The sequence below is a fragment of the Episyrphus balteatus genome, chromosome 1 (genome assembly GCF_945859705.1).
Source record: "Episyrphus balteatus chromosome 1, idEpiBalt1.1, whole genome shotgun sequence".
Classification (NCBI taxonomy): Eukaryota; Metazoa; Arthropoda; class Insecta; order Diptera; family Syrphidae; genus Episyrphus; species Episyrphus balteatus.
The window spans coordinates 126571409-126595411 of NC_079134.1; the positions used below are offsets into that span (position 1 = coordinate 126571409).

Genomic DNA, 24003 nt, shown 5'->3' on the forward strand with positions numbered 1-24003 from the left:
CTAAATTTTTTGTTTGAATTTGAAAAAATTAAAACTTGAATTATTTTTTTTTATTAATTCTTTTATTATTTACAATAGTACATAAATTAATTCTATCCTATTTTATATACACATATTCTAAACTGAGTAAAATTTTTAAATAAATAAATATATATGCATACATTTGTATGTATTTTTTCTTTAGAAATACAAAAGTGCAAATTATATATGCTTTTTCTTAACCCCTCAACCATCCCTCTGAAAATTTTAAGCACGCTCATTTATTATATCAGTCAGTGCTCGGTGCAAACCTAAATCTATGCATTTGATTTTGTATTGATTTTTTTTTTTAATTTTTAAATTTACAAATCGGTGACTGACTTTCTTCTAACATATTTGGCAAAATAATCTGGACGCCAGCATTTGCATGAACCTGGTATCAAGAACCAATCATAATACAGTCGAACTTGGAAGCAACCAATCTCGTCTTGGCCATCACAATGCTGACTGGGATCATTTGCTGTAGTTGTTCCATCCGATGCTGACGCTACACCAGCTCGTTTTTGTAGATATTGCTGATAGGCCTGGAAGTCTTGAACTGATGGTGCTGCTGTAGTTGTGGATGTAGAATCGTCAGCACTAGGATAGAAGATCTCAGCAACTAAAAGGCTAACCCAACGTGGGGATGAAAGACAGCCTCCATCTAGATAATGACAGCGGGATTGAATACAACGGGTCACCTCAACTGTCTGGGTAAAGTAGCCTTCGTAGGGAATTTGCACCACATATCGCCATGAGCCTTGATAGTTTTTGGCAAACACAGGTGTGGCATATTCGACTTTAGCTGGGCATGGTGTAGGTGGTCCTTCATATCGAATGGGACCGTTTTCTTCACGACGTTCAGCCACTGTAGGTTGAGTTGCTCCAGAATCACCTTGAATAGCACGATAAAGAGTGCAAAAGCTGAAAGCGTTTGACATAAAGGATTGTTTCGGCTAAGTCTAACACAATATACTTACACTCCACCTCCATCACAGAATTTTCTCGATTGCCGTTCTTGGTGAGTAGGTTGATCTTCCTCATTAACTTCGACATCGGGATAGGTGAAAGCTGGGATTTCAGAACTTCTACGATTGCGCACATGTGCATTGTATTGTCTATCAATGTTATTTTCTACTGTTTCAACCGGATCGTCCCGAATAATTTGAGTTACTTTCGGTAAAGTGTCATCGGCTTTCAATACGGGTAGTGTCTTTGATAAAAATCGGAGGGTCTGATTGCGAATAAGTTCACTGAAATAAACAATATACAAGATTAAGTATGCATATATTTTGAGGGAATTAAAACTTCTTACAATGGATAAGGTTCACCGAGCACATTTTGCTGCAATGGATTCCTTGGAATCTCACCCTTATTAAGATCACCACAAATATTATTTACGGTAACTGAAGACTTCTTGTTGGGGGCATCTGTACAATCAATGTTAACATGTGTATATGGTGGTGGACGAACTTTGGGTGGAACAGAGTTTGGCGATTCCACAAAAGCATAGTAACTAAATTTTGTAAGGAATGGTTTAATTTTAGACTTGGGGTTACATAAAATGTTTAGTTTGTGTTTACCCCTCTGGTGGTTCCTCATATTCAGGTTGGACTTCAGCTTTTGTGTAAAGAAACAGCAGGCAAAATATTTTCTGTAAAAAGAAATAGTTGTTAGTTTTTTGTTTAAGAAAATTTAAAAAAAATCAGGCAGTTTTTTAAGCTCTTTGTTGCCGAAACCAATTTTACTTTCTAATTTTTCTAAAAAAAAAAAAATAAACAATAAAAAACGTTCAAAATAATTTCAGAATATTTAGGTGTTTGGGTCAAAAAGTTCGCGGAATGGCAGAGAAAGAGGGTAACTTTGATACGTTTTTATTTTCCCTTAATAATATATTCTTAAGCCTAATGTATTTCTAATATTGGTAGAAAACTTTATTGATACCGTACAAAAATTTTATTTGCAAAGCTCCACAAAATAGGGTGAGATTATCAACTTGACCTGTACATTGTCGGTAATTTTTTTTTCTACGAAGTTTTAAGATCCCCTTTAATCCACTTCCTTATGCATCAATGTTTGTGTTGTATCCACCTGTTATTTTGACACGTTATTCTTTACAACCGATTAGCCAAATCCGTTCCGTATTCCAAAAACTTGAAGCCATGATTTTTTTAGAGAAAATTGATTCTCTGTCTCATTTAAACCGACAATGCCACTGAAATACCATTGTTTTTCCAATTTAAGAGTCTAATTTTGGGGAAAACTGGTCAATTTTTTTATGGAATTTTTCAATTACATTTCAAATAATAACGGTTGGCAACGTTTTTTGTTTTCAAATTTTTTTCAAATTAGATAATAAGAGACCGAAATTAATTTTTTTATCAACTTTCAATTAATAGTTGACAATCATAATAGGGATGTATGTGTTAAAGAATATTGCTGAACATTCCTCATTTTTATTAACTTGGGTAAATAGTTGCAAAAAAGTAAAAAAGGGTGTCAGTGACGGACATTCGCTGTTTTTTTCACTTCAGATTCTTTGATGTAGAAAGCTTAGAACAAGCTATTATCTACGATCAGAGGCTTATTATATGTGCATGTTAGTGGTTAGTATATACAATATAAAACAAATAATAACGAACAAATTTACAAGTTATAAAATTATAAGTACAAAAAATCCAAGATGTATTACATTCGCCATGGTGAACGTTTAAGTAAGAAATTTACCTCTAAGAAATCACTCAAAACCTTAAACTTTCAAGCTCTAAGAAATTCTATCACTTGTAAAGGTCACAGGTCGAAATAAAGACACAACAAAACTAAATTTTTATTCTCAGCTTTTTAAGATTTCAGCCAAAAAAAAAAAAAAAAGATTTTATCTGGTACATAATTTTTCAAGTATCATAAAATGTAGGTATAGGTATTAAAATAAACTTGTGAATCACTTTTTTTAATTGTTTTTTTTTTTTTTTTAATATAAATAATTATCTCCAGCTCCAAAAAGTTTGTGATTTTAATAAAAGGGAAAAGCTTCAATTAGCCCGACCATTATAGAAATTAAGTTAAGAAATAAACCACAACAACTCCGAATTTCATAACTTTTTTAATCAACCCAAATAAATATTCTAAATGGCAGCGATTTCATCTACTCATGTAATTTATGCCTACATCAAGGAGATGAAATAAAAATGAAAGTGAATACGAAATTGCCAGCACATTTTTTTCTTTTAAATAAAAGTTTATTTCTCCTGACCTAAAGCAATCAATTTTATTTTATATCATTTTTAACGATTTACATGTATGATTGTACAATTTTTATGTTATGATGTGTTTATTTGTTTATTTTTTTTGTTCAAAAGTTTTGTTTACAATATTTAAACTGTTTAAATAAAACTCACATTCCACACAAATTGGACTTATCGAAGGTGAAGGTGACCTAATTGAACCACAATAAGATACTTTCTTCGATACCTACTCAATTTCTCTTTGACTCAAATGCCGCATTCTTATAGATGTTGACTGCTTTCAATAAGTTGTCCAATTCCTTTCAACGCATCATATATAAATGGAATTTGGATATTTTAAATCTTTGCTTGTTGGAGGTGCGAAATTTGTATTTAGGCACAACACACAAATAATATACAAATCATTGGCCTCGTTAGTTAGCATGAGTAAGACTTTAAGGTGTGTTATGTCACTTCAACGCAATCAACTTTAGTCTTATAAATTAAATACATTTGCAAGATAAGAAATTTCTTATTTGAAAATAAAACCAAATTAAACACCAAAAAAAAATTCATATGAAAACTTCTCCATTCTAAAACCTTAAAGATGAGGCTCTCACGCTATTACAAATACAAAATATCCTTCAATTAAAAATGGGATGCAGATTTTAAAGATTTGAATTGATTAGTTTCCAGCAAGTTCAATGGTATCAAAGTATAATCCCCCCACACATATGTAGGAAATTTCTGGAAGTTTTTAGGCTTTGTGAAACAAACACTTTTAATCTGAGTGTCACATTTTCTAAGTTGGCTCAAAGTCAAAACACATTATTTAATAAAATGCACGACTAAGGTCGCACGTACTTGCTCTTATGGTAAAAGTAACTCTAATGTTAAAGCTTTTTACTGAACAAAATTATGAAAAATTTAAAACTTGGTATTTTTAAGGAATTTCATAAATAGTGTAAAAAAAATAAAATCTATTTTTAATAAATAATTAAACCACCATTTTAAATGATCTTCTTCACAAAATCAAGTATGCCATTTGATTTCTTGCAGAAAAAGGAATTTTTAGAAAAAACAAATTTTAAAAATCGTTAGAGCCGTTTTTTAAAAAAATAATTTTTTACATTATACAAATTTTCTAACATTAAAAAACGGAATTTCGATTAAATTCATCAACCCGTTTTCAAAAAATTGCTTTTTTAAATAAATATTTTGAAATATTTTAAAAAATCCAAAATTAAAAAAATAATTTTAAGATTTTTATATAATGATTGTTGTAACGTTTCTGTATAAAAATTTTAGTCATAAATAAAAAAACCGTTCTATGGCAGGTACCGTTAATAATGGTACAAAAAATATTTGTTTCCAAAGGAATTTTAATCAATATCGTTAGAGCCGTTTTTGAAAAAAAAATAACCTTTCTATTTCCGTTATGTGTCCTCTAGGGAATCACCGAAAACAGTTAACTACCAAGTTTGAAAAAAAATTCCTCCATTAGTTTAGGCTGTAGTTCGAGGTACACAAAGACAGACAGACAGAGTTGCCGGAACCACTGTTTTTGGAATTCTCCATCATCGTAATGTCATGTAAAATTGGTATCTCGAGTTCGATTTTTTTTCCGAATCCTAAACTTGCCCTATAGTATCTACCTATATCGCAAGTAAAAATAAGAATCCAAACCTTAAAACAATTTAAAAATACCTTTAATATAAACCACATACTAAACTCTGAAATAGTATCTTTAAAAGTTCAATATTTTTATTCTCCACACTGTTGAGTGAAAGTATAAATAAGATATTTAAATCCGTATCCATCAAGATACTGAACTCTGAACTACACTCGCGTGTACGAAGCTTAGACGTGCTTCACGAAGACATAGTAAATTTCAAGGGTGATTAACGTTTTGTACATTCCTCCGACACATTCCAATCCAACAAAACCGTCATTGCTTCGTATCGGTAGTGTGTTCAAATAAAAACATTATTGCTACCATCAATGGAAGATCATTGTCTTCGTAAATAAATAATAATGCTCATCGAATTTTCTATTGATCTTTTAACAACAAAATTTTCTTCATTTTACTTTCTATACATTTGTATAGTATGTGCGCTATCTTATTGCAACCGAGATAGAGTGAAATCAAGAATAATATAGAAATGAAAATATAAATTTGTTTAATGGACAAAGAAATGATTTTCCTTATGGCAATGAACCTCTCGGTCATGATTAGACAGTGAAGGTAAAGAAATTATAATCAATATAACGGTTGACTTCGGAAAAAGTATAATAGAGAACCAGAATGAAATGATAATGGAAAATTGTCCATTTCATTCTAAAATCAAGTAATAATGGTAACATTATAAACATACGAGTATCAGAATAATATAAATATATAGTGAAAGTTCTATTTGCGAGCACAGCGACGAGTACAGAGTTTTTTTAGACGAAGGAGGAGAAGTAATTTTCCATAAAATCTATATAATATAGAGTCCAGGGGAAAAACAGCACAAGTGCATTCAAACTTATTCCGAGAAAAACGCAATTAAAATTTTGTTCTCCATACAACTTAATACTAAAGGCTTAGCATTCGTTTATTTTTTTATCAAGTGCTTATAAATTTGTTTTCTAAGAGAAAGAATGTTATCACTAAATACTACAAGACCATCATAAGCTTACTTACTATTACCTTCGTGTAATAGTTTTAGAGATCTAAGCGTTTCAGCGCAAAAATTTGCTGCGATTTTGGTTTGTTTTCAGTTGAACGACAAATTCATTTCATCTTTTTTATCCTTTATTTGCGTCACAATAAATGTAAAAAATTATATCAAATAATTCTCTAATCCAATAACATTTTAAGGGTTTAGTTATAAAAGTTTCAAATAATTGCTGTTTTAGGAAAATATAGAACCAAAAGATTGCATGATAGCATACATTTAGCATTCAACGCGAACTTAACACAGTCAATTGATTAACACAACCACTTCAAATCTATGGTGCCATTAGTTGTATAAAATTGTTACCGGTAGAGTTGCTTTGTCAGCAGAGCTCGGGAAATATCCCTCTAAAACCTTTTCTGTAATTTACCCAACATTTGCAAGGGTAGGAGATAATTTCAGTTCAACTTAAAATCACTTAAATTTTATTCAGTGCATCTCATAAACTAATGAAAACACTAAACCCAATTATTTTTTTAATCTTGTGGGAGGTCCACTTATTTGAAGAACACATCAATATCTCAATAGAAAGACTTGTCGCACAAAAAAAAAATTAGAGCACCTTTCTGATAATTTTCTTATACAAATAATTTTCGGCGTAGCGCAAATTAAAAATACGTTACACTAACTCTGATAGTGTATAATTAGATTTCCAATCAGAAAGGTAGTTGTACATTTTTTGAACGACAAGACATTCTCGAGATATTCGGCCCAAGCGAGGTATCAATCGGAACGGAAATTTTTTCGATTTTATACGAATCAGGATACCTCGCCAGTGCCGAGTCAAGCATTTAAAAAATAGACTACAAACATGTCTGAAACTGATATGAGGCGTTCAGAATAATAATGGGTCAAGTCCATTTCAAAATTTGTGCATTATTAGAGAAGGTTTTTCTCAAGAACTAAAGGATCTTTTTAAAGAAATGTATCTTTCATTGTTTATTCTATTTGTTATAAATCGATACCCTTAATTTTTAAGACCTTAAAACATCCAACCGATAGGGAAGTGGACTTGACCCATTATTATTCTGAACGCCTCAAATAAGTAATCAGAATTAACCTCCAAATTCTATTGAAGTCATAACTTTAATCAGATTTTCTAAATCAGAATCCTCTCTCTTTTACTTTGCTACCAGTTTTCTTTGCGATTGTGGTAGGTATAATCGAGTATGTTTGTTTGAAGGATCGAAATACTTCTTTCATATCAATATAACCAGTACAAAACTTCATGAAACAATGAGGGCAATGCACCCATAAATCTGTTCTTTATGTTCTTGCTGATGTAGTCATTTCCGATAGGCTAACAATTACAAATTCATTAAACACTATTTTGTGTTTATTTTTGTTATACACATTAATACCGAGGAAAAATAGATTTTTTTACAGAAAACATTTGTAATAGGCTAATTTTTGGTATCCAAGTTGGAATAATTGTGGTAGTTTACAATCTTCAAACAAAGTTCGGAAGTTTCTTCCACCAACTAGGGCCGTTATAGGGTGTCAAAGTTAAAAAAAAAAAAACTAACTTTAAAATAAGTAGGTTTTAAATAAATATTATTTTTTACAAACTTGTAGCTGAGCTCTTATTTTACAAAAAAATTTCGTAATGTTTTCTTGTATCACTCACTTTTTGGGCGTTAGGTACCTACCTATATTGCATACAAATAAAAAGAATTGAAAATCTTAAATTTTTTACTTTACTTTATAGCGGTCTTATATTTCATAATAATTTATTTAATCATTATGTAACATTTCTTTTGGCATCGAATCTTGAAATTTTCCAATTTTGTTAAGAAAAAGGCTTGAATTATAGATTTCAAATGCAATATCCAAGGAAATATTAATATAGAACGCTTCTCATGGAAAATGTAATTTAACGCTCTCCTTAATTAAATGAATTGGTAAGTAGAATAAATGTTGAAAAATTGTCTATATTCATCATAAAAATCGGTAAAGTAAAAGTATGCAAAAACAAAAAAAAACAGTTGAAAACACAAAGAACAACATCCTGTTCTCTAAAAAATTATACAATTAATGTATTTTTATCATCAGAACATTATTCGTTTCTCATAAATATCTTAGCAAAAATTTCTCTTTCAATATACCTACCTAATATTCTAAAACTGTAACTAAAATGAAAGTGTAAATCATTAACTTTGCGCATTCCAAATAAAATAAACTCAACTCAAACGAACATTATAATCTATTTCGCCTTTTAAAAGATATGTTGGTTTCATTAAAAAAAAAAGAATAACAAAAAGAAATTCTCCTAAAATATTTATTAAAAGCCAAAATTGAATAAAAAAAAACACCAACAAAATGAGCTGTGGGTGCATTAATAAATTCTGCTCGCACACACTTCTTCAGAATTAACATAAATACACCAAACACAAAATATGGGTCAATGTATTTGAGGTCAGATTTAATGAGGTTCGTTTGTTTATTCATATGAAAAAGCAACAAATTCCAAAGTGTGACGGTGCACATAATATAGTATACCGCCGCCGATCCCAAGCCTGTCCTCAAACTGATGTTTATTCCAATTTCTTTTTATTAAAATTAAATCGCGCACCCAAATTTCGCTCATTTTTTTTTTTGTGATTTTTGTATTCTTTGAATAAATTTTTTGTTCATAAAAATATAGTCACACTATTAACTTCACCATCAACACGGTATTTAGCAATTAGAAAAGAAGACGACTTCCACTTCCATTATAATAACTGTGCTATGCAAAGTTGAAGAACTGGTAAGTGTTATTAGAAGTGTGTAACGGAATATTTTGAACCATTTAAATGACTTTGCTCTATAAAAATTTATTCGCTTGCACCAAAACGAAAGAGCTGACGTGCGAACTTGAAAATAATTTTTTTTTTCCTTACAAAACTTACCAAAACAAATTTATAATCCATCGTGTTTTTTATTTTTACGAGCTGTTATTTTTTTTTTATATATGAGATAATTCCAATGTAATCGCACTTTAAATCACTAACCGAATTGTTGGTATTATTATTAATTTCAAAATAAATTCCACCAGCAAAAATTTACAACTCGATTCACGCACCGCGCAACAAGAACGCTTTGCTTCAACACTTTGATGTGAACTAAAAATCAAAAGACAATGATCCCAACATTGGAGCTTCGCTATTGCCACACTACTGCGCTGCTGCTTATTGGCGAAACGACAACTTCATCATTAAGATCATCGCCTCATCATATGAGTCGCCACCAAGTATTCAGCTTAGAGCTCTTTAAAAAATCACTCCTTCCTTTTCTGCCTATTTAACTACTTAATGGTAAAAAATAAAAGAAAGAGTTCAAGAATGTTCTTCGTTTTCGTTGTATTTTTCTGCTTTAGTTTCTTGTTTTCTTCCTTTCTTTTCGTTTTCCTTTCGAAGCTATACTATACGAAGACCATCACGACAACGACGACGATGGCGCGCGCAATGTGAAAGCTAGCATAAGTCCAAAGAATGAAGACTATGTTCCCATTGCTATTAGTTGCACATAGGCTTGGCAGGCCAGATACCTTCCTCTGACAAAATGATATACAAACAACAACAACAACAAAAATAAAATAGATCACTTCATATAAAAACCTCTTCCTGCGTTAGAAAAAGTATATTGAGGGTCGATTCTGAACATGTGTTTTGAATTCACCAGCGCCATCATCGTGCTTCGTCGCACCGCACACGTTTTCTCCAATTCGTTTCCAATTATTGGTCATTCTTTTTCTGCACTTGGTGAAAATTCTGCACACAATGTTTCTCTACTGGTAGTCAGAGTCTATGTTGCTCATCATCACACCCAATGGACATGGCCTCAACATGGACACATACATGACCGCATATCAATTTTAGAAAATAAGATCAAAGTCAATGTCTGCAGTTGTTTTGTTGGTGCGGCGAACTTGTTCAATAAAAAAAAAACATGTTCCTATAAGCATTATGTAACGGTTTTGACTTATTAACAGATGTATCTAATAAATTGTGCCACAGATAAACTCGCTTCGGTGGGTTAGACTTTGGTGCAAGCTATATAGCAACCAAAGTGTGGTAATAAATTCTAATTGCTGATTCTGTTCGCGTAAAAGAAAGTTTTCTTACAGAACACATAGAATGACTTCTTTATTGGAAGTGATTTAATATTAAAAAAAAAGTTGTTAATTTTGGTGCGGCGGCACGCCGCGCCATCCACGCCAATGGTTGCTATTGCTATTGGTGGTGACGATGGTAGTGTGGAAGTATGTTAAAATATAATCGTTATGCTTATGATTATGTGACAGAGAATTTTTTCTGATTTACTTTTATCTTGGATCTAGAATGTAAATCAGGTGGATGAGTGATGAGCCGATATGTTGCTTTGCATTTATAATATAAAATTTATATATATTTTCTTAATGTGTATCCGAGCAGAAATCAAAAGATACTGTGAATGGATTAGGTATACCATGAGATTGGAATTAGAACGCATAACTACCGCTAGATTTGGAAATTAATGCTATGCATTCCGAATGTGGAATGTAAGAGTAAGTATATTTTGTTTTTGTGTTGACCTTGTCACGCCTTAAATGCGTATATTCGTTAAATATAGCTGAGAGTACAGTTAGGAGATTTCCAGAACGAGAAGAAGACGAGTGACATTTCTTTGGAAAAATTCGCTTAGAAATTGAAAACTCAATTTTGTTGACCTGGAAAATGAAATTATAATCAATCTAGAAATAGTTTTCTTTAATTCTTCATATTTATATGAAATATTTTATTAATAACACGGTGCGACACTGAAAATACACCCGAGAAATAACATAGTGTAGGCTGTTCGTATGGTCGAATAATGCATAAAAATATTTTTGTTATATTTTTGGAACCCTCCATTTTTTTTTTATTTACAAAATACCATTTTTACAGACCTTACGATGTAATCTATCAATATTTCAGTCATTTTTCTAACAACTCTCAATATGTTATATGTTTTTGGAAAGAGGATTTCCAGACCTTTTGAATGATGTATATAAGTCTATTGTTTAAACAAATTAAGTGTATGTTTTTATCCCACAAATCTTGAAAAAGTGATTTTTTTCCCAATTTTTTCAACTTTACCCAATTTTTTTTGCAAAATAACACAAACAAAAAAATAAAGTAAGGTTATATTCTGAAAGAATATACATTTAGGCACAAATTGGCGTATTTTTTTTATTGAATTTGACCAAAACTGCGGAATCTATGCTATTTTTTCGTAAATAGAAAATGTGGCTTTTCATGATGTGAATTGCAAGGTGCACAATAGGGTGTTCATTATTTTAAAATAATAAGAATTTCTATGCTCCTAGGATCTTATATGGTTGGAAATAAACTAAAAAATATATTTTCCAAGTTTCAAGTCTCTAACGGCCAATTTCTTCACAAAAGTCCTAAGTCAGCTTAGTACCCGGTCTAGCTAGACCAGGTCCTAGCACTAGTACTCGGTCCTAAGGAAAAGTTAGGACCCGAGCATTTCTTCACATATATAGGACCTGATCTAAATTTACAACGCAGTCCTAAGATTTAATACGTATAAAACTGGTCTTACTGTCATTTTGAGAATTTATTGAAGTTTGAAATATTTTATTTTTACATTTGATCAAATTTAACAAATAAAAAATTAAATAAAAATAGAAAACAAGAAGCAAATAATTAAAATAAATATTGGAAAAATGTTATGAAGATTAAAAACGCTACAAGCAATAAAAATTCATACATTTTATGAAGAAAAAGAAGTCAAGGATGAAGACAAGAATAAGAATGCAGAATCAATCAGCCAGAAATGGCGAGGAATTATTCAATAATATGAATGCAGCCACGAAAGCCTGCCAAAAAGGCAGAAGGACCACCATAAACCATAATAAACGAAAAAAAAAAAATATTTTTTATAGACTTATGTTCATTGTGCTAATAAAAGAAAAGCTTTTAAAAACGCAGTATTTAGTGATTTGGTATTATTATGTATGTTTTCATTCCATAATTGACCTCCATCGGAGTTAAAATTTCCGATTTTATAGTACGAAAATTCCCACAGATATTTTAATTTGTGATACGGTCCTCAAAATTATCCGATCCCGAGGTGATGTTTATTCATTGGTTGTACAGCCTCGTTGTCAAAAGCAAGTGTCTTGCAATTCGCCCCTACTGCAAGGCTTGTACAAATCATGAGCACAATTTAAAAATACACCCGAAATCTTCTGTGGGCTTTGTCCAAAAGTCCAACTCTCGTGTTTTTTGGTAAATTAAAAAAAAACTTTCAAAATCAAAATGGGGGGGGGGGGGCAATGGTGTGGTGGATGTAGTGCTTCACTGCTAACCTGGGAGGTGTGGGTTCTAAATTTATTGCCAACAGAAATTCTTTCCTATCTTTCTATTCCTTCTAACTAGTGCCGTGCAATATGCATCACTAAAAACGCACTTATCAATCGATACAACACCCAAGTAATTAAAAAAAATCTGTAATATGGACAACAGGTCATTTAAATTTTCAAATGGAATTAAAATTCACAAAGTCCACTAAATTTAAACAAAAAATAATGAAAATTATTCTTTTTTTACGTTTTTTCTTCTTTATTAAACTGCAATATCACATGAAAATATGAAATTCATTTATTTGATTCAAGTACTAAACGCTAGACTACCGATTTTGAGGTCCTAACTTCTACCGAGTCCTAACTAATACTCGGTACCAATTTGACAGTACTAGGGCTTAGTACTTTTGTGAAGAAATCACTTGGTACCGATTTGAGTACTAACGATTGGTATAATAACCAGGTCCTAGCTGATTTTGAGGAGCTAGCTAGTACCGAGTCCTAACTAGTACTCGGTCCTAAATTGACAGTTCTAAGGCTTAGTACCTGAGTCAAGAAATGAGTTGGTACCGATTTGAGTACTAACTTTAGGACTAGGACCGGTACTAGCGCTAGGACTCTGTGAAGAAATCGGCCGTAACTTAATTCTAACCCGTGCCGCCAAGCGGTTGAAGTTTCTTATGGGAATAACTTGGGGTTTCTTGGACCTTGTTCGATCAATTTTAAATTCCAGCCAAACCATTCGTTCAAAAAATTTAAAACTTTACAGACTCAAATTTAATAAGTGTAGCTATCATGTGAAAATTTTTCAGATTTTTAATTGTTATAATTTTAGAGATTTAGCTTGGTAAAAAAAGTCATTTTTTCAGACTTTTTCAAAAATTGCTTTTTACACGTTTAATGTCAAAAATTTAAAAAACATACATTTTTATTCACAAATAAGCATAGCATGTATATTTAAAATGCAAATTCAATTCATAGTTATATAAAAAATTAGTTTTGTATTCATTCTTCAAGTCACATCGATATTCAAAAAACGTGTTCCCGATTTAAGAAAAAGTACTGTAGTAAATAAACAAAAAACTAATTAATTATATAACTTTGAATTGAATATAAATTTTAAATATACATACTACGCTTATTTGTGTTGAAAAATGTGTGGTTTTTAATTTTTTGACATTAAACGGGTAAAAAGCGATTTTTGAAAAAGTCTGAAAAAATGACTTTTTTTACCAAGCTAAATCTCTAAAATTATAACAATTAAAAATCTGAAAAATTTTCACATGATAGCTACACTTATTAAATTTGAGTCTGTAAAGTTTTAAATTTTTTGAACGAATGGTTTGGCTGGAATTTAAAATTGATCGAACAAGGTCCAAGAAACCCCAAGTTATTCCCATAAGAAACTTCAACCGCTTGGCGGCACGGGTTAGAATTAAGTTAGAGACTTGAAACTTGGAAAATATATTTTTTAGTTTATTTCCAACCATATAAGATCCTAGGAGCATAGAAATTCTTATTATTTTAAAATAATGAACACCCTATTGTGCACCTTGCAATTCACATCATGAAAAGCCACATTTTCTATTTACGAAAAAATAGCATAGATTCCGCAGTTTTGGTCAAATTCAATAAAAAAATACGCCAATTTGTGCCTAAATGTATATTCTTTCAGAATATAACCTTACTTTATTTTTTTGTTTGTGTTATTTTGCAAAAAAAATTGGGTAAAGTTGAAAAAATTGGGAAAAAAATCACTTTTTCAAGATTTGTGGGATAAAAACATACACTTAATTTGTTTAAACAATAGACTTATATACATCATTCAAAAGTTCTGGAAATCCTCTTTCCAAAAACATATAACATATTGAGAGTTGTTAGAAAAATGACTGAAATATTGATAGATTACATCGTAAGGTCTGTAAAAATGGTATTTTGTAAATAAAAAAAAAATGGAGGGTTCCAAAAATATAACAAAAATATTTTTATGCATTATTCGACCATACGAACAGCCTACACTATGTTATTTCTCGGGTGTATTTTTTTTTTTTATTTTGTAGCACAGTGTAATAGGTTTCAGTAAAGATTGCAAAAGTATATTTTAGAAAATGGGGGGATTTTATAAAATAAGAAAGAGCCCTTAAGTACCTATAACATTTGAATCAGAAAAATGATTCTATGGTGACGTTTTCCCCAAGACATAATCCCCAAACTAAAATCCCTAAACCTAAAATCCCCAAACTGAAATCTTCAGCAGCGGAATCTCTAAAGAGAGAATCCGCATAGCAAAAATGAATTGAGCAAAGAGACCTTTCTTTTGATGGGCCACTCGATGGATGAATATAGGTAGGACGTTAACCTTGACTTTTTTTTCTAAAACTCAAGGAAAATAGATTTGAAAGTTTTTTACCTAAATGCATAGGCCTGTTTCCTGTAAACTCATGTCTTTTAAATAAATTTTATTTCAACACTTTGATCCGGGAATATCTGCTTCCGTATGTGCAATAATATTTTAATTGCAGATAACTCTCCAGGCCAAAATCTCAAAAAAAAAAAAACATGTTCAAATAGTGAACTATCCGATTAAATCGCATGATTCACTACTTGAACATACATACATATTAGGGTGGGTCAAAAAAATCGAAATTTTTTTTTGGTTTGGTACTCCGAAAAATCGATTGCTAGACACCTCTAGACACCCAACAAATATGAGCTCTTAATATTAATGGGAAGGACCTCCGCTTCGCAATTTTCCATTTTTACATCAAGCCTCTACGAAAAAAAAATCTTTTTTTTTTTTTTAATCTACTTTTTAGCAAATTTCTTTACATATTCTTGTAAGAAATTGAACGCTCTACAAAAAAGGCCTTGGACACTTTTTTCGTTTATCTTACCGTTTAATAGATATTTCAGGTCCAAAAATCGAGAAAATCTTTAAAAATTCGTTTGTTGTTCTTAATTTTGTAACAAATTGTGAAATTATAATAATCAAACGCGCAAGACATATTCTTGTAGGAAATAGATTGTTCCACAAAAAAGTCTTATTAACTTTTTTCATTAATCTAACCATTCTAAAGATATTCGAGGTAAAATTTAAAAAAAAATTATAAAAACTTTTTTTACTTTTCAAAATTTTCTAATTCACTGAAAATTCATTATTTTCAAATTAACAAGGTATATTCTTGTAGGGGCTTTAACGTTCTACAAAAAATTACTCGGAATCAAATTGATTGCTTTAACCGTTAAAAAGATAATCGTATCCAAACCGCAATGCATACGAGTCATAAGAAAACTACTGAAATCAGTGAGCATTGGTTTGGATGCGAATATCTTCTAAACAAGAATATATCTTTCTAATTTGAAAGTAATGAATTTTCAGTGAATAAGATAATTTTGAAAAGTAAAAAATGTTTTTATAATTTTTTTTAAATTCGACCTCGAATATCTTTGGAATGGTTAGATTAATGAAAAAAGTTACTAAGACCTTTTTTGTGGAACAATCTATTTCCTACAAGAATATGTCTTGCGCGTTTGATTATTATAATTTCACAATTTGTTACAAAATTAAGAACAAAAAACGAATTTTGAAGGATTTTCTCGATTTTTGGACCTGAAATATCTATTAAATGGTTAGACAAACAAAAAAAGTGTCCAAGGCCTTTTTTGTAGAGCGTTCAATTTCCTACAAGAATTTGTAAAGAAATTTGCTAAAAAGTCGAGTTTTAAAAAAATGATTTTTTTAGTAAAAATGGAAAATTGCAAAGCGGAGGACCTTCCCATTAATATTAAGAGCTCATATTTTGTGTGTATATTCTAGAGGTGTCTAGCAATCGATTTTTTTTTAATGGAGTACCAAATCAAAAAAAAGAATTTTGATTTTTTTTGACCCACCCTAATACATATGTATTATATTTGTTTTGGACATAATAATTTTGCTGTTGAAAAGAAATGGTAGCTTTATCCATTTATAATAAGCTTTTTTCGTCTTTTATTTTATCTTCATACAATAATCTCATCCATACACGGAGAAAAAAGACCACATAAAATTAAGCCGATCCCACTTTATATTAAGCGGATTACTGCAAGGTTTTTTGATTAGATGACTGCCGTCTTAAATTAAGGTGACAAATCACATTAATTTTTTGAATGCGCAAAAAAGATGATCTCCCGACTGCGACAGCCTTACAATCGTGCTATCTCTCTGTTGGAAATGAGTGTGACTATAATTTTAAAAAAATTTTTTGTCGGTTTGATGAAAATTCACATTAAATAAAATGCACGACTTGGTCGCGCGTACTTGCTCTTGTAGTTCAAAGTTCCTTTATCCTAAATATCTCTTGGAAATTTAAGATTTTGTTTAGTGTCGAGAAAAAATAATTTAAAAAAAATCGAAATCTAAAAAAATTAAATTAAATTTTTTTTTTCAAAAACTTTTTTTAAAATTTTTTTTTACATTTTACAAATGATGTCTATAAATTTTGAATAAAATTGCCTTATGCTTTGATGAAATATATGAACTTAAAAAAAATGACAATTTTTGAAAAACGGCAACGCCATATTTCCGTTCTCCGAATTTTTTGAGAAAAACTAAAAACGCAGTTTTGTTATAATACACCGCCTACACCAAATTTCATCGAAATCGTTAGAGCCGTTTTCGAGAAAATCGCAATACCTCGAAAACGTTATATGGGAGATATGCGTTAAAAGGGAGATATTAAAAAAACCAATGGAACCAATTACAGATTTTACTGTCTCTTCGAAAAAAAAAACACCCTTTCACCTAAATTTTTTTATGAAAACTCTTTATTCTTGCTTTCTATCCCAAATTCAATGTTTTTACCAAATTTCATTAGGGTGACCCATCATTTTTGTTTTCACTAAAAAAAAACACCCTTTTGACCATGATATTTTTATAGACACTTTAGATTCTTGTTTCTAATCTTAAAAGTCACCTAATTGCTGAATTTCAATAAGGTACCTCTAATATTACTCTAGTATTACACATTTTTTTAAATATACCCATATTTTTTCTACACCTAAAAAAAAACAACCTTTCACATGAACAATTTTTATAGATTTCTTTTATTCGTAATCCCCATGAGAAAGAGAACATATTTATTGAATTTCGTGAGGGTACCTTTTATACCATTGATTTTATTGGACTTATCGCGGATTTTCCCTATTTTCCCAAAAAAACACCCTTTAACCTTAAATATTTGTATAGACTTTTTGGGTTCTTGGTTTCTGTTATAAATGAAACATTTTTACCAATTTTCATTGGTGTAACAATTTTTGACCAGTTTTTGTGGTATTAATTCCGAATTTCATCATTTATTGAAAAAAAAAATCCTTTCACTCAAGTTAATTTTGTACTTTTTATGGATTCTTAATTCTTATACCAACCAAAACTTTTTCGCCAAGTTTTAAAAATTAATAAAATTTAACAGCCATATTCTGCTGTTCCCGTGAATCTCAGATCCGATTCACACATTCGGTTCACTTTAACTCTACCTTGCCATCCTGCTATCCATCGGGTAAACTGCATTATCATCCCTCAATTTGACGTCCAGGTGAACGTCAAATTAAAAAAAAAATGGCGACGAAGTAAATTGAAAGGAAAAAAAAATGTTTTGTTTGTGTTTATTGGCGATTGGAGGATATACTACTAGCGCCGTAGTGGTCAAAAATTGTAACCAAATATACAGGACGGAAGGAACTAGCGCCACCTAGCCTTCACAAATTGGAAATAGTTTTGTTTACGTCAAGCTGTCAGGCCATTTTTTTTTTTGTTGTAAACAAACACTCATCAAAAATTTCTTTTGGGGTTTATTGTTTTGTAAAAATTCATATGTAATACAATTAAATACATAAAAAGGAATATAAATATAAAATGCTTGAAAAAGTAGTTCATACAATTTAAACAAGTATGTAGTGTGGTGTTTACATAAATGTAATTTTTATTAAGTTTATTCGTTCAGTCGGTCCTTGTCGTCCGCAGTCGTTTGTGTCGGTCGCGTCTCGATTAAATTTTGGTGTATAAGTACACGAGTTTTCTCGAAAAACACCATTGCTGTTGGCATAGTTTTTTTTTTTACAAATCAGAAATAATGGCTGATGGTAATAAGCTGTAATTCAAACAACGCATCAATATTGGAAACAGACATTGAGAGCTTTTTGAAAATATGCATTCCGATAAGTCTGACAATGATGCAGGAGGCAATGGACCAGCTTCTTGTGGAGGATGAGATGGAGCAGGAGGTGATAATCTGTTAATCACAAGTCAGGAGAACCAAACCAGATTCCACAACCAGATTCCACTGAAGCAGGTATGAGGTGAGTTTCGCTTTTAACTTTAATCGTTAACATATTCCCTTTAAAATTATTTTTTTCTATCAAGATAGTGCCAAACAACATCAACAGCAACAAAAAGTTCTTGTGCAAGACATCAAACAGATTCAACAGTTCTTGGAGAGTGTTGGAGTATTGCAGACCAGCGATGGCCTTAGATCAAGCAACACTTCAAATGATTGGAGACAACAATCAAATTGTGACTGTAAAACAAAGCGATAATCCAGCAGGGTCACGGAGATCATGTTCTTGGTAACCTCGGTGTTCAAATTACCATGTCCGTTTCATATACCTACTACTGATGAACAGCCCATTGATTCAATGGAATGGAAATTGAAGGTACCGTCTTTGCAACGACAGCTGTTGGTGAAACAGCGTTAGAAGTCATCTAATTTGACAAATTCATACTGTTTTGATATCTAAAATTTAAAAAGTAGCGATTTTTTTTTCATTGGAATTCGTTGTAGATCGAACTTTTGGTTCTTTTTAATTCTACATAGATATATTAGAGGAAAACTTTCAAATTGTATAGTTTAAGTTCTTTATTGTTACGGTGATTAAGTTTTTAATTATTTAAATATACAAAAAATTCATTGTGAATACATTTAATTTGATTTTTATTTGAACTGATTTTTGAGTAAATTTATTGAATAATTATAAGAATTGAAATTGTGTTTTTTTTTGCATACAAAATGTCTATAAATTATGTAGGCGATAAAAATATTCGAGCTCTGAATATCAGCTCGGGTAACCTTATGCTGGTGTTTCTTGAATTTGGACTCGATATGTTGTTGAATAAGTTTCTAGAGAAAAATAATTGAAACTGATTAGAAGAATTTTCATTAAATAACAAAAAATACAATAAAAACCTGATCATATTCCAACTGACATGCGAGAAAACTTCACTGGCGTCAGTTATATTAGTCGTTATATTTGAAAGTGGTCTAAGTCACATTTTGCTTCCTTTCCAAAAAAATTTCAATTTATTGAATCAAAAACAACTATTTAGCGGAATTTTATGTTCAAATATATAAAAACGAATAATTAGCCCATCTACGGGATACAGTGGCAGATTTGATGCAACACTGATTTGATGCAACACCAATGGATTTAAATGGCTATCTTCCTGAGAAGATGTTTCACAGAGAACAACTTTTAAATTTATTTGATTATCCTTTGCGTTTCCAGTTGCTTGCGGAGCCAGCTTCAGGAACTTTTTTTTCAAAAATGTGTAAATGAGTGAACCAGTCTTTTCATCTCCAAAATCAGTAAAGAAACACCAATGGATTTAATTTGGTCAACTTCGTTCGAACGCACTCGATGCCAACATTCTGCTATGCAGATCAAGAACATCTGTTTGCAAGCCGACGAAACGGGGTGGTTCTTCTCAGTCAATTCTCAGATAATTCCTCTGCTGATCCTGTTGCTGGTAATGCAACTGCTGTTGTGGACGAGATCCATGGGATTGGTTTTATTGTTGAGCAGAATGAAATGTTGATCCTGCTTCTGTTCTTGTTCTGGTCTGTTGTTGTTTTTGTGGCTTGCCGACACCCGTTGGTACCTATATTTTTTTGATTGTTGTCCTTTTTGGTGTTCAACTTTTTTTTGTTCTTTTGGTGATTGTTTTCTGCCAAGCGACCTACACAAAGACTTCGAGGGTGTCAAACACAACATGGATGACGATCGACGACGGTAACAAGGACAATCTTCAGAATATACTTTCTTTCACATTTATGTAAATAATACGACACTACTTAGGTACATTTGATTTGTTTGAACACCTTTTTCTTAATTTTGTATATTTATGTTACTTTTTATGTATGTAAATTTTTTAAATTAATTTTTGCACAATAAAATCGCGAACGTAAAACGAAACCAATGAGATGCGAAAGAAAAATGTTTTGTTTACAAAAAAATGTCAGATGACTTGACAGCTGGACGTGTGTTGTCATTTCCCATAGCAAGGTGGCGCTGGTTCCTTCCGTCCTGTTTATTTAGTTGCAAATGTTGACCACTGGTAGCGCATTTCAACTTTTCCAATCCCCAATTTGCATAGAAAAAATAAAAGCAGCCGATTAAATGTTAAGAAATAATTAAAAATTTATGAAAAGTGGCATTTTGCTTAATTTCAACGATGGTGAATTTATTTTTACAAACAAAAGTGACAGATCCGCAACATTTTTTATGCGGATTGCAAATGTATGGAGCAAGTTCATTCACGTGATTAGTGGAATACTGAACAACATTACCGATATTACCGACGTGAGTTTGGATTCCCCCCGATGAATAGCAGAATGGTAATTGGTGAATATTTAGCGATTTTTCCCCCCGATGGATAGCAGAATAGGGCTGTAAGTTAGCTGTTATGATACCTTTCTCACACACCTTAACCTATCAAAAAAACACCCTTTCACAAAAAATACTTTTAAGAACTTTATGAATCCTTTGTCCCTGCTTTATCTAAGACCTTCATCCCAAATTTCATCAGTGTAGCATGTTTTTCACATGGGTTTTGGTTATATTTTACTTGTTGAAGTCAAAAAACAAGCACCCTTGTTTTTAATCGGCAATAACTTTTCTTAGAGCAGTCGTATTGACTTATTTATTTTTATGTCTTTAGATTCAGCATAAAAAAAAACCTTGAAAACATGTGTCATATGATGATATTCGACTAACAATTTTTTTCAGTATATTTTCGACCTTCACCCCCTCCCTCATGTCCGCGAAAAAACACCCTTCATCCCAACTTTTTTGTATAGGTTCTTGGTTCTTATCCCAAAAGCAAACAATTTTTTTTAAGCCTATTTTACCTGTACTATATAGAGCAAGTAAAAAGATGAAGTTCACATTAAATTTAACTGAGTTTAAGTGGAAACGCCTTATTTTAAGCGGATATGTTCTTATTTTAAGGTGGTGAAATTTAATGTGCACAGCATCTTATTTTAAGGTGTCTTTTTTTTCTGCGTGTAGTAACTATTGTTAGGAAACATAACAGACACTTCCGTTTATTAGTACTTTTGACCCGAGATAGAAAGAGATCGGAAACTTTCGTACGTTTTACCCCACAAAACCCATTTGTTTATTTCGTGTTGTTGTAATTTCTTTTTTTTTTCGTGAATAAATGTGAGCTTGAGCTTGTAGGCTTGCAGTATGACGTCAGAAGTTTCCCCTCTCCTTTTGGGTATCTCTGCTTTTGACAAACTTCAAGTGCATTTTTAATTTGTTTTTCAGAAAGAAACACAGTCGTTATCATGTCATAACGCATAACGGTAAAAGAATGTAATGTCGACCATTTGCAAGAGCAATGGTGTAAGTAGAAGAAACTGAACATTGGAGATTTCGTGAAGATTTTGGCAAAATAAATTGTTTCTTTGGAGATTTTGTTGGAGATATGTATGTAATGGCAAGTTAGATTATATTTTTTGGAGATTTTGGTTCATGGTGATACCTATTTCCTTATGGGGTATTTCGTTCGCACGACTCCCTTATTTATTTGGTTGTTAGATTTTAATGGGAACATAATACCATTTTTAATAATGGAAAAATATATTAAAACATTATAAGATGAGCTGAGTTTTCTTTGAAATGCTATACAGTGCTTTGCAAAAGTATAATCGCTTCACTTTAATTTTCTGTACAGTGATCCGTTGTTGAGATATTGATAGTCAAAGTCAAAAGTATGGTTTTTGGTTTGATTACTGATATTGCAGTCTAAAAAAAAATCGTAGAAGTTTGAAACAAAATGAATCTTAAAGCCAAATAAATAGAAAACTTTGTATAACAATTTTTGTAAAGTAACCTCGGCTACAATTTTGTAGAACATAATTTTTTTCTAAAACTTACCGTTTTAAAATAAAAAATGTTGTGACCTTTGACCCCTTATAATGGGACTAGCGGACAAAGGAAACTTCACCAAGCTGTATACCTAAAATGAGCCTGTTACAAGTTTTTTCCTTGAAAAAATCTATTTTTCCTGGGCTATTAAGAAAGTGGGAAATTTTTTTCTGATAACAAGATTATTATTTTTAGAAAAGCTATTTATTTGGCTTTAAGATTCATTTTGTTTCAAACTTCTACGATTTTTTTTAGACTGCAATATCAGTGATCAAACCAAAAACCATACTTTTGACTTTGACTATCAATATCTCAACAACGGATCACTGTACAGAAAATTGAAGTACACATTTAAAAATTTCATTCAATTCTCTACAAAAAAATTAAGTTTGCTTTGTTAAAAAAAATGTTTTCTTACATTTGGAATTAATTTAGAAAAGCTATCAAAATATGCATTTTTACGATTTTCTTAGAAAATGTACCGCTTTTTAATTTCTATGAGTGATAAGATTAAACTGAGGTTTAATTACACCGGCACTCAAAAAAAAAAAAGTGTCATGTACCAGGAACCAGACCTATCTTTCTATATGTTTTCGGGCACGCTGAATCCGAATTTCAAGTCCGTTTGGCCCGGTCACCCTCCAGTTTTGAGCTGTGACTGCATTTTGTTTGAATTTTTGTGACTTTTTTTGAAGTTTTTTGCATTTTTCTTAAAACTGGAGGGTGTTTGGACAAAACGGACTTGAAATTCAAATTCAGAGGGTCCAAAAACATACAGAAAGATAGGTCTGGTTCCTGGTACATGAAACTTTTTTGTTGTGTGCCGGGGATGACAGCGACATGTCGCGAAAGTGCCAGCACACAAAAAAAAAACACCGGCACACAAAAAAAAAAGTGTCATGTACCAGGAACCAGACCTATCATTCTATATGGTTTTAGACCCGCTGAATCCGAATTTCAAGTCCATTTTGCCGGGTCACACTCCAGTGTGCACTTTACTCAAAACTGGAGGGTGACAGGGCCAAACGGAAATGAAATTCAATGCATGAAATTCAATGAAATTAATATGCAAAGTTTCAGACTTATTCATCATACACCATATTTCTGCAGATCTAAAGGCCATATTTTTTTTAAATAGACTTGTACCACTTTAAAAAAAAAACGATATGGCCTAGTAAATATTGTGGTGCTTGGTATAAACATGATACCATAATGATACTTTTTGCGTATGTTGTTCCTCTTTTTAAAACCAATTAATTTAGTATATTTAAATACTTTCAAAAACTGTTTTACAATTTTTTATAAACGTTTGAGGGCCTTAAAAGAAAACTACCCAATATAGAAGTCATCATGTTTATACCAAACACCACAAATATTACCATTTCAGGAAGAAGGGAAAAACTGTCGAAACGTAGGGTGAAAATATGAATTAATTTTTTAAATAAATCAATTATGTACATCAACTTACGAGTAATTGATCACCTAAACCTAAACGCCATTGAGCTAACGTATAAAATATAATAAATACCAA

The 24003-nt window shown here is 31.3% G+C and overlaps 2 protein-coding genes across 2 annotated transcripts in view; both read right to left on the reverse strand.

The window, feature by feature from the left end:
* Nucleotides 1–24003, reverse strand: part of LOC129906842 (elongation factor Tu) — a 153674-nt gene that overhangs the window by 49903 nt on the left and 79768 nt on the right. The window lies entirely within an intron of this gene.
* On the reverse strand, nt 87–1717 carry LOC129906849 (uncharacterized; the record flags this gene model as incomplete). The annotated part of the gene is made up of 4 exons (XM_055982801.1): nt 87–942; nt 999–1271; nt 1334–1534; nt 1602–1717. Coding segments are annotated over 4 exons (1191 nt in total), but the record flags the coding sequence as incomplete, so codon positions are not given.